This window comes from Ziziphus jujuba, chromosome 7 (assembly GCF_031755915.1).
Source record: "Ziziphus jujuba cultivar Dongzao chromosome 7, ASM3175591v1".
NCBI lineage: Eukaryota > Viridiplantae > Streptophyta > Magnoliopsida > Rosales > Rhamnaceae > Ziziphus > Ziziphus jujuba.
This window is the reverse complement of record NC_083385.1, coordinates 10,189,701-10,206,696: the sequence shown is the minus strand read 5'-3', so window position 1 is coordinate 10,206,696 and position 16,996 is coordinate 10,189,701. Positions and strand designations below refer to the sequence as shown.

General features: G+C 32.4%; 3 protein-coding genes across 8 annotated transcripts; all 3 read left to right on the top strand.

Moving 5' to 3' along the window:
* Nucleotides 1-389: 389 nt before the first annotated feature.
* On the top strand, nucleotides 390-11,787 carry LOC107424662 (pheophytinase, chloroplastic). 6 transcript variants are annotated; one of them, XM_060819016.1, is made up of 10 exons: nucleotides 390-669; nucleotides 837-938; nucleotides 1,046-1,184; nucleotides 1,796-1,966; nucleotides 2,275-2,515; nucleotides 2,703-2,794; nucleotides 3,038-4,543; nucleotides 5,009-5,125; nucleotides 10,531-10,881; nucleotides 10,983-11,787. In XM_060819016.1, the coding sequence occupies exons 1-7, from the start codon at nucleotides 570-572 to the stop codon at nucleotides 3,309-3,311; spliced, it is 1,119 nt and encodes a 372-aa protein (XP_060674999.1). In that variant the 5' UTR covers nucleotides 390-569; the 3' UTR covers nucleotides 3,312-4,543; nucleotides 5,009-5,125; nucleotides 10,531-10,881; nucleotides 10,983-11,787. The 6 variants fall into 6 exon arrangements, with proteins under 6 accessions (XP_060674999.1, XP_060675001.1, XP_060674998.1 ...); XM_060819018.1 differs by lacking the exon at nucleotides 5,009-5,125; XM_060819015.1 differs by lacking the exon at nucleotides 10,531-10,881 and having other exon boundaries at nucleotides 11,745-11,787.
* LOC132804510 (protein ALP1-like) lies at nucleotides 9,598-10,522 on the top strand. The gene is made up of 2 exons (XM_060819020.1): nucleotides 9,598-9,818; nucleotides 9,895-10,522. The coding sequence occupies exons 1-2, from the start codon at nucleotides 9,716-9,718 to the stop codon at nucleotides 10,299-10,301; spliced, it is 510 nt and encodes a 169-aa protein (XP_060675003.1). The 5' UTR covers nucleotides 9,598-9,715; the 3' UTR covers nucleotides 10,302-10,522.
* A 641-nt stretch (nucleotides 11,788-12,428) lies between the features above and the next one.
* On the top strand, nucleotides 12,429-14,482 carry LOC107424666 (phenylcoumaran benzylic ether reductase Pyrc5-like). The gene is made up of 5 exons (XM_016034514.4): nucleotides 12,429-12,901; nucleotides 13,022-13,156; nucleotides 13,273-13,510; nucleotides 13,632-13,835; nucleotides 14,082-14,482. The coding sequence occupies exons 1-5, from the start codon at nucleotides 12,674-12,676 to the stop codon at nucleotides 14,246-14,248; spliced, it is 972 nt and encodes a 323-aa protein (XP_015890000.3). The 5' UTR covers nucleotides 12,429-12,673; the 3' UTR covers nucleotides 14,249-14,482.
* The last annotated feature ends 2,514 nt before the right edge of the window (nucleotides 14,483-16,996 follow it).

Below are 16,996 nucleotides of genomic sequence, written 5' to 3'. Positions count from 1 at the left end.
ATTGTATCCTTTGATCTTTGGATTTAATTTTTATAAGATTATAAAAATAATTTTTTTTCTATAATAAATTTTCTTAAAATGGTTCTATTTTAAAAAATAAAATAAAATAATTCAATTCTTGATGATTATTTAACCAATTAAACAATATTAGAAGAAGAAACATAAATTTGGCACCCTTTTTATTTTTTTTTCACCTTGTTAATAATTTATTTTTCTTAACAAATTATGTTCTTTAGCATTTTTATTTTTCACTTTTTTTTATTTTTTATTTTTTAAATATCGGAGACTCATCATAGAAAAAAATTGCCACAAATAATTTGTGAAGGCATTACTGTTTCATTTTCGGCCTGAAAGGATTATAATTTATAAGACAGATCGTTTAGTTGGAAAATGGGATATCACTGGGCTCTCTTGGTCCAGAGTCTGCCACAGCTACCCAAAAGTATGCGAACCACAGAAATTGCGGCTCGAACCAATTTTAACTGTTTTTCCCTCGCGAGGGAGTTTTTGTTCAGTTCCCAACCTTCACGGCTCTGGGGAATCTGGGAGCTTATTAGAGATCAATTCCAATGTCTTTGTTTTGTGCTGTACGGCCATCATCAGTGAGGACAGAATTCTTCAACCCCATAGCTAAAAACCTCGTTTTCCCTGCAAGAGCATTCCACCACAGTAAGCCCTCCGCTTTTCATTTTTTTTTTTTTTATTTGAAGAACAAATTCGTTAAAAAAAAAAAAAAAAAAACAACAACAACAACAAGAAGTACAGCAACAAAAACAAAATTTATTTGTTTATTCTTTTTGGGTGCTGACCGCTGAGTTTCTCACTTAACTTGGAAGGAAGCAAATGTGAAATGAATAGAAGGAGTTTTGCTTTCAGAGGAATTGTAGCTTCTGGAGTTTCGGTCATGGGTTCTTCTTTGACTACTGAGCCTGTCCAAGGTTAATTCACGACCCTTTTTTTACTTTTCTTTCCATTAATCTTTCTAAGTTTGAGAAATAAAACATGGAGTTGGGTTAAGTTCGATTTTTCTTTTTTATGGTTATAGGTGTTGAAAGATTACCATTCAAGCCGGAGGGGTACAATTTTTGGACATGGCGGGGTCACAAGATTCATTATGTGGTACAAGGAGAAGGCTCGCCTGTTGTTCTTATTCATGGTTTTGGTGCTTCTTCGTTTCATTGGAGGTCTACTTTTTAAAACCCATCTTACTTTTCCTGTAAATTTCGATCGTGGATATTTGCTTGGCATGGTAATTTTTTTTATTTTATTGATGGAGTTGCTTAATACTCCGATATATGAAATCGATGGAAAGCCTTGAACTGCAAGCTTGAGAATAAAGGCGAAAAGCCACATGGACTGGGAATTGCATCTTTGCATGTAGTGCTATTAAATACTTGACATTAACAATTTGACGTTAAGGTAGTATAACATTAATATATATATAACATAGCACCCAAATATCAAAATATAATATTTCATAACTTGATGGCAGGACTTAGGGAAGTTTAACAAGTATCAGGTCCATGTTTTTGTATTTTTATTCTCTGATTTAATTGATTAGGTTACAAATTATTCAGTTTTACATCTGCCCCTTTCATACTTTGCTACTCTGATTTAAACCAATATTATTGTTGTGCTTAGTAAGCCTGGAATTACAGCAAGTTTAGGCTTTATTGGACTTATTTTTATTAGATTTTCTTTTTAAAATGATTGTTATCTTTGTATTTGAGTTTTATATGTTTATATTTGTTTTTTAATAACATATTTCCCTCTCCATCGCCCAATATATATGCAGGTATAACATACCAGAATTGGCTAAAAAACACAAGGTTTATGCCATAGACTTGCTGGGATTTGGGTGGAGTGAGAAGGCACTAATTGAATATGATGCCATGGTATGGAGGGATCAGGTGGTGGATTTTTTGAAGGAGATAGTGAAAGAACCTGCTGTTTTAGTTGGGAACAGGTAATTTAGACATAATATACCTTCCTTTTTAATGCTGTTCTGTTAATCTACATTAGTGATGCTGCTTCCTTATTATTATTATTATTATTAATTTTTTATTTTTTATTTTTTATTTTTTATTTTTTGGTCCATTTGTCATGGTATATGCAGTAGTTGAATGAATGAGTTTGGTTTATAATTGACATAACTTCCTGCTGTCTAAATTTTAGTGGTAAAGCAATACATATATTTACCATCTTCAGTGTGATTTAAATTATATATTTGGGACTTTTGGAACATTGATTATATGGCTCATGGTAAATTTTCAGCCTCGGAGGGTTTACCGCTTTGGTTGCAGCAGTTGGACTACCCGAGCAAGTTGTTGGAGTTGCACTACTAAATTCTGCTGGGCAATTTGGAAATCCAAATGCCGAAACAAATAAATCTGAAGAATCTGTCTTACAGAAGTTTATTTTGAAGCCTCTGAAGGAAGTTTTTCAGCGTGTCGTTCTTGGATTTTTGTTCTGGCAAGCGAAGCAACCGTCTCGAATTGAATCTGTCTTAAAAAGTGTAAGTCTCTAGGTGGCTCCTGCAAAATTGTCTGGCTTAAGCATATTTCTGAATATGAATCGGTTGTCTGCTATAAATGCTCATTTCTTTTAACCATTTTATATTCAGCCTCATAATGCCACTGAAACAGTTGATCTTAAATCAAGCTTGATTTGATTTCTTTGTTTGTATGATTTTGCTCATCCAGGTGTATATAAATACAACCAATGTGGATGACTACCTTGTGGAATCTATAACATTGCCAGCAGCTGACCCCAACGCCGGAGAAGTGTATTACAGGTTTGTATTAATATTTTCAATATAAATTCTAAATAGCATATGCCCCATTTGATGATTCTTTATGGTAACTGGCATGAGCATCTGATAGACTACTAATATATGCATAACGCAAAACTACTGTTGAAAAATGCGGCTCTTTTCCTTGGTATTGGTGGTGGACATGGTCTTGGACTCTAGGCAAAATTGTTTGTTAACGAGTCGGATGCTAAATTGTGTTTTATATATTCCTCGTGTTCTTCACAGATTGATGACCCGGTTCATGATGAATCAGAGCAAGTATACTCTAGACAGTGTCTTAAGCAAGTTGTCTTGTCCACTGTTGTTGGTGTGGGGTGACTTAGACCCATGGGTTGGTCCTGCCAAGGCTAACAGAATCAAGGAATTTTACCCAAAAACGTCTCTGGTAAATCTACAGGCCGGGCATTGTCCACATGATGAAATTCCAGAGCTTGTGAATGGAGCTTTGTTAGACTGGTTGTCAACCATACCAGCAGAAGCCTCTTTTCAAACATTTTGACTTCTACAAGTTTTGTAGCATTAGCACTCATATTTACCCTGAGGTTATACTTGTAGACACAGACGGTAAATTCATTAATCACAAAAATTTTATTTAAAGCTTGGTTTGCTTGCAAAGCTGGTAAAATTGTCGTCATGGATGGCTTAGAAATGAAAGGAAAGGTGAATCAAAAGAAAAATTATCCGTTTGACATTATCCAATTCTCACCTGCCGCTCCTGCCCCCGGTTCAATACATAGTCAACATTAACTCATCAATGTTAAGCTCTAATATGAGTTGAACATAGTCAACATTAAACTCATTAATCTTAAGCTCTAATATGAGTTGAAAGTCTTTAAATTACCAAAAATAAAATAAAATAAAATAAAAGTCTTTAAGTAAAGCTTATTTTGCTAGTAATGAAATTATCGTCATGGAACCCAGAGGATTGAGAAGGAAAGGCAAATCAGAAGAAATATTAAATCTTGCTTGAGATTAGCCAGTTACCTGCCCTTTGGCTCAATATCACTGAACATTAACTTAATTCTAAGGTACGTTGAACGAGACTTTTATATTGAAGATTAACAAAATAAAAAAGAAATCAACAAATTGAGCTTTGTATTCACCAAAAAAAATAAATAAATATATATATATATATATATGTATATAGCTCAGCAAATTGTTGTACCAATAAAAAAAGGTCAGGAAGAGAGACGAACACGTCTTTTTTTGCCCTTCAGAAAGAGAGAGACGAGCATGTCTTTCTTTTTTCCATTTTCAGAAAGAGAGACGAACCACGTCTTTCTTTTTTTTTCCTATTTCTTTGTCGTTTTATACATTGGAAAAACTTGTCAAATTTGGTTTCTTATGGACAATAGTTGATTATAAATTGCATGGAATAGTTTCCAACTTTGACTTATCCTAGGGAGCAGTGGAATTTCTACCGCATGCTAGCTAAAAGGGTGTTTGTTACATGGGACTGGCCAGGACTGGATAGGTTATAGTCCCAATCTGGTGTTTGGGAAGGAAAATGGAGGACGGGACACACTTATCCCGTTAACTAATTTATCCGCTTCGAAGGGGACAAAGCTGACCCACCAAAACACCTGGGTCACTTTTGTCATGCCCTCTCTCGAAGCTTTTGTGAATAACCTCTCATCCTCTCACACGAAGTTGCTTCTGCCGGACCGTTCGTCGATTCTGTTCGAGATCTCGCCGGATCGTTGGCCGCTTCTTTTTGGTTTGAAACCCTCGGTGAGTCTGCTTCTTTGCTCTGTTTGTTTTCATGTTCTTCATATTTGATCTGGTCAGTTTACTTCTTCTTCTTCTTCGTCGATAATCTCTGCTTCTTCTTCTTCTTCTTCTTCTTCGTTTTCCTCTGCTTCTTCTCCATTTGATTTGTTTAGGGATTTCTCTTGTATCCCACCTAATCAAATAAAATCTGTGTCTGAATAATCAATTTTAGTAGTCTTGGAATGATTTTATTTTATTTTTTCCAAATTTATCCAGAACTTCATTAAGACCAGCAACATTTCTGGACCAAGAACGGGGCTTATCTGAGCTTTTTCTGAATTTCGATTCCGTTTAGATAAAATAAACGATGCCATTTCTATTCGATTAAGAACATAGCGCTCCATCAATGGATTGAAAAACAGCAATAAAGTGTGTTAAAACACTGAAACTTTGATTTCTAAAAACGCTTTTGTAAAATTGATATAGGGAAAGAAGAAATTGTGGAATTCCTTGGAGTTGGAGGCTTTGAGTTGAGGAAGATTATATACTACTCCAGTCTCCAGTAGTAACTCTATCTCCATTGTTGAAGAAGCCCTAGTCAAGGTACTTTTTGTGTGTGTGTGTGTGTGTGTGTGTGATGGTATTCTTCGCATCAGATTCATGTATACTTTCTTTACCATGCCAATGGATATCTTTTATGTCGGTTATGTCAAAAGCCACCTTGCTATACACTATCTCTCATCCCCTTCTCTACCCTTTGTATTGATTTCCTTTGAATAAAAGGTTGCTTCTTATAAAAATTCACATAAGCAACAATAAAACAAGTTACTGCATTAGAGAAAGATTTTGCTCCCTAAACTTTAGCTGAAGGTGAAAACCTCTGTTACCCATTCCAGAAAAGTATAATTTCTTAAAAGATAACTTTTCTCAAATTGCTCCAAAAATTAATGAAAATGTGCATAAGACCTCTTAAGAAAACTCATCATATTAAGAATAACAGTACCTGGTAATTAATTTACTTCCTCTTGTATTTAGTCTAGCCTAAATGAACTATATACAATAGACACATGAATGAAAAATGAACGCAAAGAAAGAAGCTAAAAGACTTATCACTAACAATAAGGTGAAAATAATATAGCAGCCAAAGTTGAAATAGCCCAGTGGATGTTGATCTTTCTTCCTTTTCCCCAACCATAAGTCTGGCACTAGCACCTTATCCACAAATACCCTTTCTAAATTTTGTACAAATGTCTTGAATCCCATTTGCAATTGTGTGTAAGACTACTATTACAAGTTAAATAGAATCTAGGGGGCAAAAAGAAAATGGAAAATAAACAAAGAAAAGAAATGCTAACATAAATGAAATTACCTAAAATTTTGGGCATCACAAGATTGTGAGCCAATGTCATTGGTATGCTTCTGATACATAGCACGTTTTGACTCTCCATCATCCATAGGTTTGCTAAGAACAGTACCAACAGATCGTTTCCTTTTCATTTTTCTGTCCCAACTTTCCCCTCCAGCAGGCAGCCTCCGAATCTTTTCTTCAACAAGATCAGAACCTTCACCACTATCTCTGAGCATATCTCTATCCTTTCCTACAGCTATAGGCTGCCTTGCAAGTGTATTAATTCGGCCTTCAGCCTAAAAGTATATAAAAATAAGGAAATCAGAAAAGTAATGGATTAATCTCCAAGAGAATTCATGATGGTTAAGGAACACAATTGAAGATGTCTTATGAAACTAATTCCATGTTCTTTGTTACAAAATATGTAATTTAAAGAAGTAAATACATAATTTTATGGTGAACTTCTGTTGCTTGATATAAATGGTTAGACCTAGTTTTTGATAACTTAATCTTTTGAGGTTAATGATAACCTAGAAGTAGAATCAAAGTCTATTTGTCCATCTAGTCTTATGTTCTTATCCTAGTAATGCCTTTTCTGTTTTGGTAGTTTATTATCTTTGAGTCTAAGGCCTATGTTTGTCACTTATTGGACAGACTTATATACAAGAGACTGTTAGGTGACTGATGGGGAGTTAAAACTTCATTGTAAGCTCTAAGTGTGAAAATTTTACTTCGTAGTTTGCTCTCACAGAGAACTCGGAAAGCTTTATGCTAATGAGGGTTTTTCAACAAGGAAAAGTCTATGCATATTTCGTGTCATTTAGTTTCTACACTGTTGCTTCACAGTCTTTTTCTCTCATGTTTCAAATCCAATGTTATGTGTTCACCTTTTGCCCTTGACATGATATTCTCTTCTGTATTCTATCTTGTGTTCTTAAAGAATACATATTTCTCCTCATTTTACATTCTTTCATAGAGTTACTCCTTTTAGTACAAAAGAAAAGCAATACCAGGTAGACTCATTCCAATGAAGGATCACTTCCAGATAGATAAAAAATTTCTTGCAAGAAACTCAAAAAAGTTTGGAAAATTTAGGAGTTTAGATTATGAAGAAGAGTCATAGGGAAATAATGGAGCATATGGCTTAGACTTTTGATGAATAGGTTCTCTCGAGAATCCAGTACAAGCAAAAGTGGTACCAATGGTAGCCAAAAGCTATTGAAATCGTTAAAGAAGAAACAAAACAGAGCCTTAATCATTTTCAGCTAAAACAATAATTAGGACAGCATGTCTCTTTCTCTTTGTTTTGACCAGCGCTTGATTAAAGTTGTTTTGCCACTCTCTCCCATGTAGCCATATTTGTCGGAAAGTGGCAAAGTATTTCAACTCAAAAAACAGCCATCCTTTTTCGTGAAATTACAAAATATGCCACATGCCAAATTAATTATCAATTCCAAACCATTTTTAACACGTGTCTATTATTATAATATTATGGTTTTTAACAACATAACAAATATAAAGAAAACAAAAAATCTAATTTACGAAAACGATAGTATATAAAATATTATATACATTCTAAGAAATAACTATGCAATTTGGTTTGTGAAGGATTTTTTGTGTAGTTCAATAATTAACTGACAAGTGACAATTCTGTAATTAAATGAAGAGTTAATGGTTTGTTGATTAGTTGTCGAAACTGTTTTACTTTTTAAAAAGTGGAAACCGGTTCCGCATTAAGAATAAATTATCGTATATAGAATAAAGAGATCGAACTCGCATAAACGATTTCAGCCAGTTCAAATACTGTTAGTTACAGACAATATAAAAATCTTCAATACCTTATAATTTTCATATTAATAATTCTTAAAGTATTTTATGTATATAGGCAGACTTACAATAATAAACATAATTTTGTTTCCTATTGATACAACTTGGTTGCAACAAACATCATATGAATGTTGCATAATTGTTATAGATAGATGATGTGCCTAAAGCATGCCGAATTAAATATTTTTTTCAACCCATAAAAGGGGTTAACTGAGAAAAATCTAAAAACCAGAAATAAGTTGAGAAACCTACTACCTTTTTCTCAACCTCATCTTCTTTCTGTAAATTTTTTTCTTTTTCTCTCAAGATATATAATATATTATTTACAGCTTAAAAAAAATTAAAAATTAAAAAATTAAAAAAAAAAACTATAATCACAGTATATGTGTCGGTTTTAAATCTATGAGCATCCTTCAACCATAACTAATATATTTTAAGGATACAATTATTCATTTGGCTCCATCATTAATAATAATAATAAAAATTTGATGATATATATATATATTGAGTTTGAAGAGTTTAAAAAAACTTAAATCCACATTTTATTTTGACCTTCCAAATATATATAATGTTTATTGTGAATGCTAATATATAAATATATTATTTATGGAATATTTTTGTTTGCTGTATATATTCAATTGTATTGGCAATAGCAGCTCAATTTATTGTATTTCTTATAATTTTTTATTTGTTTTTTTTTCTTTTTGTAGAGATGGATGGAAGAAAATTAGTTGTAATTCAATCTTTTTGTTGGGGCTTTATGTTTATCTTCTTTATGTACATGTATGTAGCGTGGCAAAGGAGAAATGAGAGAGGTGTTAGGAATAGAATAACTAGGAATACCGAATTGCGTACATCTTTTATAAATAGTTTGTTGGACAATGATGTCACTTGTATTAGTCAATTGAGGATGGATAAGAGAACATTTGTTATTTTATGTCGGTTATTACGCCAGGATGGATATGTGAAAAGAGATGGTATTGTTACATTGGAAGAGCAAGTGTGCATATTTTTGCACATAATTGCTCATCATACAAAAAACTGTACAATTATCAGTCGATTCTATATATCAGGGGAGACAATTAGTAGATATTTCAATTCAGTATTGAATGGGGTGTTGCGCTTACATTCCATTTTGTGGTGTTGCGCTTACATTCCATTTTGTTGAGGCATCCTGAACCTGTGTCGGATAATTGCTCGGATGATAGATGGAAAATGTTTAAGGTACGTATGTGTAGGGATGTCAATGGGGCGGGGCGGGGTCGGTTTTTAAAATTCCGTCCCCGTCTCCACGGGGAATTTTACATCCCATCCTCGCGATTTTTCCCTTTTCTTTAGGTACGGGGCGGGATCGGGGATTTTGCGGGGCGGGGACGGGGCGGGACGGTTTTTCCCATTTTGTTTTTTAATTGATAATTTTTTTTAGAAATTTATATAAAAAAATTATTTTATGATTAAAATATAAAAAAAATGACTACAATGTAATAAAAATATAATAAAATACATCAAGGAATAAATTTACAATTATAATAAAATACATATTTAAAAAAATAAATGAAAAGAAAAGAAGAAAATGATTTTACATAAATGAAATTTTGTAAAAAAAAAATAATAAATATATATATATATATATATATCGGGGCGAGTTCGGGGCGGGGTTATTATTCCCCGTCCCTGGCCTGTCCCCGACTTGGTTTTTAGGCATTTGCCCCGAGCCCGCGCCGCATCCCCGAATTTTCGAGGAAAAACCGCCTCATTAGGGGCGGTGCACCGCGGGTATCGGGCCGTGCGGGGCAAATTGCCATCCCTACGTATGTGGACTAGTTTGGTTATTAATTTTATAGTTAGATGACTTGTAGCATTATCTGACGTTAGTAAAATTGTTTATGTCGTAGAATTGTTTGGGAGCATTAGATGGAACTTATATTAAGGTGAAAGTACCTGAAATCGATAAGCCAAGATATCGAACAAGAAAGGGTGAGATAGCAATAAATGCCTTAGGTGTATGTAATCCGAATATGGAATTTATATTTGTATTACCGGGTTGGGAAGGCTCCGCTTCAGATTCCAGAGTAATTCGAGATGCAATAAGTAGGCCAAATGGATTAAAAGTACCAACCGGTAAGACCAATCCTTAAATATTTCATCGAGTGGATTAACATTGCATAAACTAATAGGAGATATTTTTCTATGTTAGGTTGTTATTACTTAGTGGATGCTAGTTACACAAATGGTGAAGGATTTCTTGCATCATATAGGGGAACAAGATATCACCTTTTCGAATGGAAAGATGGTTGTGCACCCATAAATTATCAAGAGTATTTCAACATGAAGCATGCATTAGCTAGGAATATTATAGAAAGATGCTTTGGGGTTCTTAAAATGCGATGGACAATTTTAAGAAGACCATCTTTCTACCCAATTGCAACACAAATCAAAATCATTACTGCATGTTGTCTGATACATAATCTGATTAGAAGAGAAATGACACTCGATCCTAGAGAAGTTGAATATGATAGGATGGAAAATGTGGACATTAATGAAGAGGAGGACATTATAGGATCAATTGCTTCTTCGGTATCGATGGACGAATTGGAGAGATGAGTTAGCTAAGCAAATGTTTGGTGAGTGGAGAGGTCATCATGATTACTAGTTGATGGTTATGTAAAAAATTATGCTCTAACTGCTTATTTAATATTGTTTGTTAAATCTTTTGGATAATATATATGAAGACAAACTTATATTATATTAAGTGCAACATTTAAGATTTATTGTTATTTTGTTTGCATCTTGTTTTGATAATGTTGGAATCATGAAATGTTTACTTGAATAGCAATGGAAGCTGGAGGCAGTAGTAACGATAATAGGGGGGTGAATTTAGGCATACATGGAGTAGAGGTGAGGAAGAAGCTTTGCTGGTTCTTTTAGATGAAGCTGTAGCTAGTGGGCAACGTTGTGACTCAGGAGCATTTAAACCTGGTACACTTAATATGATTGAGCGGCAACTGCCTGAAATGTGTCCTAACTCGGGATTGCAAGCAACTCCACATATTGAATCGAAGCTAAAAAAGTGGAAGAAGTAATATGGTATCATATACGACATGCTGAACAAAAGTGGATTTGGATGGAATGACACTCTTAAATGTGTGGAGGTTGACAGTGACGATGCTTGGAAAGCATATGTGTAGGTTTTGAATTTGTTAGGAAAAATACCTTTATTGAATTTTGTGTTTCTCATCTTAAATCTATAATGTTTTTACTAAATGATGGCTTTTTTTATTTTAGAGTAATCCAAGTGTAAAAAGTTGGAGAGGTAAACCTTTTCCGATATATGAGAGGCTTGCTAATATTTTTGGGAAGGATCGGGCAACAGGACATGGAGCACAAACTCCAATTGATTTTGTTAATGATATAATTATGGAGCCTGACAATAACCAATTTGATGATGTGGGTTTTCCAATGTCTATGAATCAAACACATAGTCAACTGCCCACAAAATCCCAATTAAGGGGTAAGAGGAAAGCTAAATCGAAGGATGATGACATCGTTAGCAGGTTAAACAATGTAGCAGATAAGTTTATTGATAAATTGGCTACATAGTTAGACAAGTTGGAGAAGTCTGATATCAACTATCCACAATACTTAGCTATGGAGCTTGACAGGTTAGGATTCCCTATTACTGACAATCTCAAAATCTCTAAAGCAATGAGATCGGATCCATCGAACGTTGAGGTTTTCAAGATTATTAAAACCGATGCGCAGAAGATTGAATTTGCTTGTGGATTTTTGGATAATTAAATTAGTATTGTTGTGGATTATATATTTATGGATATGTATGAGAGGATGACAACTATGAACATCTGGAATTGAAACTTATGGACATATATTGTAACGTATTGAATGTTGGTTTCTAATTATGCATGTACGGATAATTTTATTGTTATGTGTTATGTTTTAGAATATTAACATGCACTTTATTGATTTGGTTAGTTGTTATTTTGTTTAATAATATTACTATATTATATTGTCATTTATTATTATATGCAGGAATATTGAATGGCAAAGAGAAGGGTTTATGTTGTGTTTAAAGGTAAACAACCAGGGATATATAATTCTTGGTCTGAATGTCATCAACAAGTGCACGGATTTACAAATAATTTATATCAAGCCTATAATACAATTGAAGAAACTGAAATTGCATATGTTGAGTTTGTAGAACAAACAATGAGGAATCGTAATGAAGCAAATCCAATACAAAATACCACCACCGTACATACACGTGCTCAATTTCACAACGAGTGGGGTAATGATTTTGTATTAGGTTGTTTATTTGGCTTACTATCAATGAGTTTATTTACTTATTTCTTATATAATTAGATTATCCTTGTAAAATCCAATATATATATATATATATATATACGGATGCCATACTTGTTAAAAGTGCAACTACATATGATATTTATTTATATATCTATATATCTATATGTATGAATTGAAGATGGATATTTTTATGCTATCAACAAGTTCTTAATTAAATATTATGTCAATTTTTTTTATTTGTATTTAATTGTTATGCATGATTAGTAATTTTATTTTAATTGGTTTTGAAAACAATATTTTAAGTAGTTTATGGGTGTTAAAAAAAAATTACAAATGTATTATAAATATCATTAAATTATTTTTATTATTAATTAATTGAACATATAAATATCTATACAAAAAATATTATATATAAGTAATAATAAAACTTTAATTAAATATAATATTTAATTTTTTTGTAAATATAAATATAATTTTAAATCTTTTCATATTTAACAAAATAAAAACTATAATTATAAAATAGTCCAATCCTGTACCAAACATGGGACAACTAGTCCAACATTCAGTCCAGAACTATACCAAACACAGTACTGCACTATTTGATCCTGTCCGATCCGAACCGATCCTGTCCGATCCGGATCTATCCTACGTACCAAATGCCCCCTAAAGTCGTAACACAAGTCAAGCAACTGTTCACTAATGGCGAAAAAAGCAAGATTTTGGTAATAGGAGGGACTGGTTACATCGGCAAATTCATAGTTGAGGCAAGTGCAAAAGCTGGACGTTCGACCTTTGCACTTGTCAGAGATCAGACAACCGTGTCTGATCCTAGCAAGGCAAAACTCATAGACAGCTTCAAAACCCACGGAGTTACACTTATTCAAGTAAGTATGCTAACAATAATGGAAAAAAATAAATAAATAATTAAACATATAATTTTTGAATTCCTTTAATTTTTCTTTCAAATTGAAACATATATGAGAATAGTGTGATTTATATGACAGGGAGATATCTATGACCACAATAATTTGGTGAAGGCAATCAAGAAAGTTGACATAGTGATTTCTGCTGTGGGCCCAGTTCAAATATCTGATCAGGTCAAGATTATCGATGCCATCAAAGAAGCTGGAAACGTCAAGGTAGACATTTTTATACTAAAATGAAATTATTTTCAAAACATTTTTTTTATTTTTTGGAGGGTTAATTCTGTAATCTTTGAACTGAATATGTAATTGATGCCATACTAAATTTTAAGACGTTCCTGCCATCGGAGTTTGGATTGGATGTGGATCGCTCCGCTGTCGTTGAACCAGCTGCGAGTTCTTTTAAGCTGAAAGCGAACATCAGGAGATTAATAGAGGCTGCGGGAATTCCCTACACCTATGTCGTTTCTTATGGCGGTCTACGCTACTTTTTGCATAATTTGGGACAGCTTAATGCAGCAAGTCCTCCTAGGGACAAAGTAACCATTCTAGGAGATGGAAACCCCAAAGGTATTAAAATTTATTATTAACATTTTCAATTTCGTATCATATTTCAGCCACCATCTACGTAAATTGGGTCAATTTAATGCGTGTGTGTATGTATATATATATATATTTTTTTTTTGGGCAGCAATTTTTGTAGATGAAGAAGATACTGCTACCTACACTATAAAAGCAGTGGAAGACCCAAGGACTTTGAACAAGAACCTGTATTTGAGAACCCCTGCCAACACCTTGTCCTTCAATGAGATTGTCTCCCTTTGGGAGAAGAAGATTGGCAATCCGCTTGACAAAATTTATATTCTTGAGGATCAACTTCTTAAACAAATTCAGGGTAAATAATAAGAGATATTCCACTAATTGAGTAGTACTAGTGTTAGGCTGTTAGCTCGCTCAGATATCTGAATCATTATTTGTAGTAGTTCAAATGTCATATACAACTTTCTATGAATTGAGTTATATACAACTTTTCATTGAATTGAATAGTACATCCATAGCCATATCCATGTAAGTAAAGCTTTGAAATAATAGCCGACAGTTCTAATTTCTAAGTCTTTAAATTTTGGTATTATTTATGCAGAGTCTTCCTTTCCCTTGAACCTCCTTTTGTCCCTTTGTCACTCTGTATTTCTGAAAGAAGATGCTACCAGCTTCGAAGTTCAGGCTTCATTTGGCGTGGAGGCTTCTGAGCTCTATCCAGAAGTGAAATACACCACCATCAAGGAATACCTTGATAGCTTGGTTTAAATTTCAAGACATCTTTGTAGCTTCACATAATTATGTAGTTATGTGATCCTCTATGCTAGTTTATATTTTCAAGACATCTTTGTAGCTTCATATTATTATGTAACTATGTGATCCTATGTCTTAGTTTATATTTGCGCTTTCAATATTGCATTTTGTACTATCATTTCCTGAAAGTAAAACAGAGTATGAGAAAATAAAAGGACTTTACGTTCTTATTCATTTATGTTACGTATATATACAAGAGCAGTTGCTATCTAAAAGGTGATAAAGTCTATAGATGTACATAGTACCAAGAGCTTTATCTAATGGGATTATACTTAGCCTCCAGTCTCGGACTTATCAGAATACAGGTCAGCATGCTTGATCTCTATTCTATCATTTCCGATACAAATATAATTACCCAAAAAAAAAAAAAAATCCCGATGCAAATATATATGTTTATTATTGTTATTATTATTATTTTTTATGAATATGCAAATATATATGTGATCTTTATATTTATCTATTTTTAATGTATACATGCTTTGGCTATGTGACATACATCCTCTGGCTATGCATGTTACCTGCTGGCCTTGAAGTAAACTTCCTGTTATATGATTAATTAAAGTGTAATATTATTGCTTTATAGAAATAATAGGGAAAGAGAAATAGAAATTATATAAACATGTCTTAATCAGTTTAATTTGTTAACCTAATTTTTCACATATTAATTTCAATAAACAAGTTTGAAAATATATCAAGGTGACAAGGTGTCTCCTACAACTCGTTGATAGTATATTAGGCAAGCCATCCTTACATTCGATTTGTATATTTTACAAAGAAGTCCACTCGTAGAGGTTGAGACGGCCAGATCACAACAAATTCGATTGAAAAAATTTCTAACAAATCATTGTATGAGAATAGTATTTTAACATCTTCACCCAATAAATAAATAAATATTTTAACATGTGGGACCCTCTTTTTTTTTTTTTTGGGTTAAATCATATGGGACCCTCATTTTGCCGATATATAATAAATATATATATATGTATATGTTGCGCATGCCAATATTTCGGTCCCCCTAAACCTGAAGCACTTAAAACAAAATTACATTATTGTCCAACCCATCAAAACAAAAACAAAAAAAAGTGTTTTACTGCCATAATAAATAAAAGGATAGAATGGGCATTGCACCGTTTTCTTCCACCTCTGCCGGAACAAATAATGCACCAACTCCAGAGTCAGTGGATCATATGGGAGTTTATTCACCTAAAAGAATAGTCATGTGGAAGTTTTAGAGAATTTCTAGTTGGACTAGTATTTGGATTTAATACAATTTTATTATTGATTTATATTTTTATTTTTATTTAAAAATATTATTAAAGATATTTGTTAATTAAACATGTTTAAATAATTTCTTTATACAGTTTCATTTTTCTTCTCAAATATATATCTAGCTTATACTCTATTAAAAATTAGGGTTACAAAGACAACAATTATTCACAAAGTATGGAAGCTCAAAAATATAAAAAAGTAAAATATATTTGGTTTTTTTCTTTATTTTTTTAATATTTTGTGATGATTATTTTAATTTGGATTTTTTTTTCTACAGATTATGAACGACATGTTCGAACATATTAAAATTCATCTTTTATTTGAAATTTTAAAACTGAATATTTTTTAATTGTTCAAAAGAATCTATCCGAACATTACTGAAATGTTTAGTTCTTATATATCGAACATTTTATATAAGTACAGATATTAAATACCGTACATTATGAAACATATCCCTTTTTTTTTTAATCGACGATGGTTTACCAACGATCACGAAGTTATATTTGATCTAATATATTAAAATTTATCTTTTATTTAGAAGTTTAAAACCGAACTTTTTAATAGTTTAGAAGTGTCCATCTGAACAACATTACATTGTTTAGCTTTTATCTATCGAACATTGTATGTATACACAGATATTAAATACTGTACCTTATGCCAAAATTGGGATGTTATTATTTTCCTCCATCCAAATTGGGATGCTATTATTCTTTTTTAAAATTACCTAGGGTTTGCCAAAATTGGGATGCTATTATTTTCCTCTGTCCAAATGTGTTCTGCCCGAAATTGCAATCCCAACTATCAATTTTTGTTTCATCCTTTATATTTTTCTTCTCTAACAAAGAAGAAGATTGGACTGTGATAAAAATGAATGAAGAAGAAAATAAGACTGTAATAAAGATGATGAAAAACGATTCAAGATTGATATTTTTCTAATCAAACTCTGCTACCACTTTCTCTACTAATCATGCTCTCCATTTTGTTCAAAACCAAAAAAACTTAAATGTTAAACAGAAAGAGTGAGAGTGAAAGAGAATTTTTTGCTTTTCTCTTATGGTTTTGGAAGAAAAGAAATGAGAAAGGACTAAAATAATAATAAAAAAATTTTTTGTCTTGAAAAGAGCAATTGTGTTGACATTTTAAACAAAGAGAATCGGAGTGAAAGAGATAATTTTTTGCTAAACGAGAAAGGAATTAAAATAATAATAAAATCATTTTTGTCTTATCTTGAATTAATGAGATGGTAAAATAATAATAAAACTTTTTTTGTCTTGAAAAGAATAATTGTTGTAAAAATTGAGATCGTCAATCCCAGTCACCATTACTGTATTTGTTGAATTTTCCTTTCAAATAAATAATCGGGTGGACAAAAAAAGTGAAAAAAAGAAAAATCCTAGTTCATAATAAAAAAGAAGAAAAAATAAATATTTTAAG

What these genes read in the sequence shown, in the direction of transcription:
- LOC107424662 (XM_016034508.4), top strand. Translation starts at nt 570, where the DNA reads ATGTCTTTGTTTTGTGCTGTACGGCCATCATCAGTGAGGACAGAATTC. An exon ending in GCTTCTTCGTTTCATTGGAG is followed by an intron (nt 1,185 to 1,795) that starts GTCTACTTTTTA and finishes ATATATATGCAG; the next exon opens with GTATAACATACCAGAATTGG. An exon ending in GCCGGAGAAGTGTATTACAG is followed by an intron (nt 2,795 to 3,037) that starts GTTTGTATTAAT and finishes TGTTCTTCACAG; the next exon opens with ATTGATGACCCGGTTCATGA.
- LOC132804510 (XM_060819020.1), top strand. Translation starts at nt 9,716, where the DNA reads ATGGAATTTATATTTGTATTACCGGGTTGGGAAGGCTCCGCTTCAGAT. An exon ending in TGGATTAAAAGTACCAACCG is followed by an intron (nt 9,819 to 9,894) that starts GTAAGACCAATC and finishes TTTCTATGTTAG; the next exon opens with GTTGTTATTACTTAGTGGAT.
- LOC107424666 (XM_016034514.4), top strand. Translation starts at nt 12,674, where the DNA reads ATGCCCCCTAAAGTCGTAACACAAGTCAAGCAACTGTTCACTAATGGC. An exon ending in AAGAAGCTGGAAACGTCAAG is followed by an intron (nt 13,157 to 13,272) that starts GTAGACATTTTT and finishes CTAAATTTTAAG; the next exon opens with ACGTTCCTGCCATCGGAGTT. An exon ending in AGGAGATGGAAACCCCAAAG is followed by an intron (nt 13,511 to 13,631) that starts GTATTAAAATTT and finishes TTTTTTGGGCAG; the next exon opens with CAATTTTTGTAGATGAAGAA.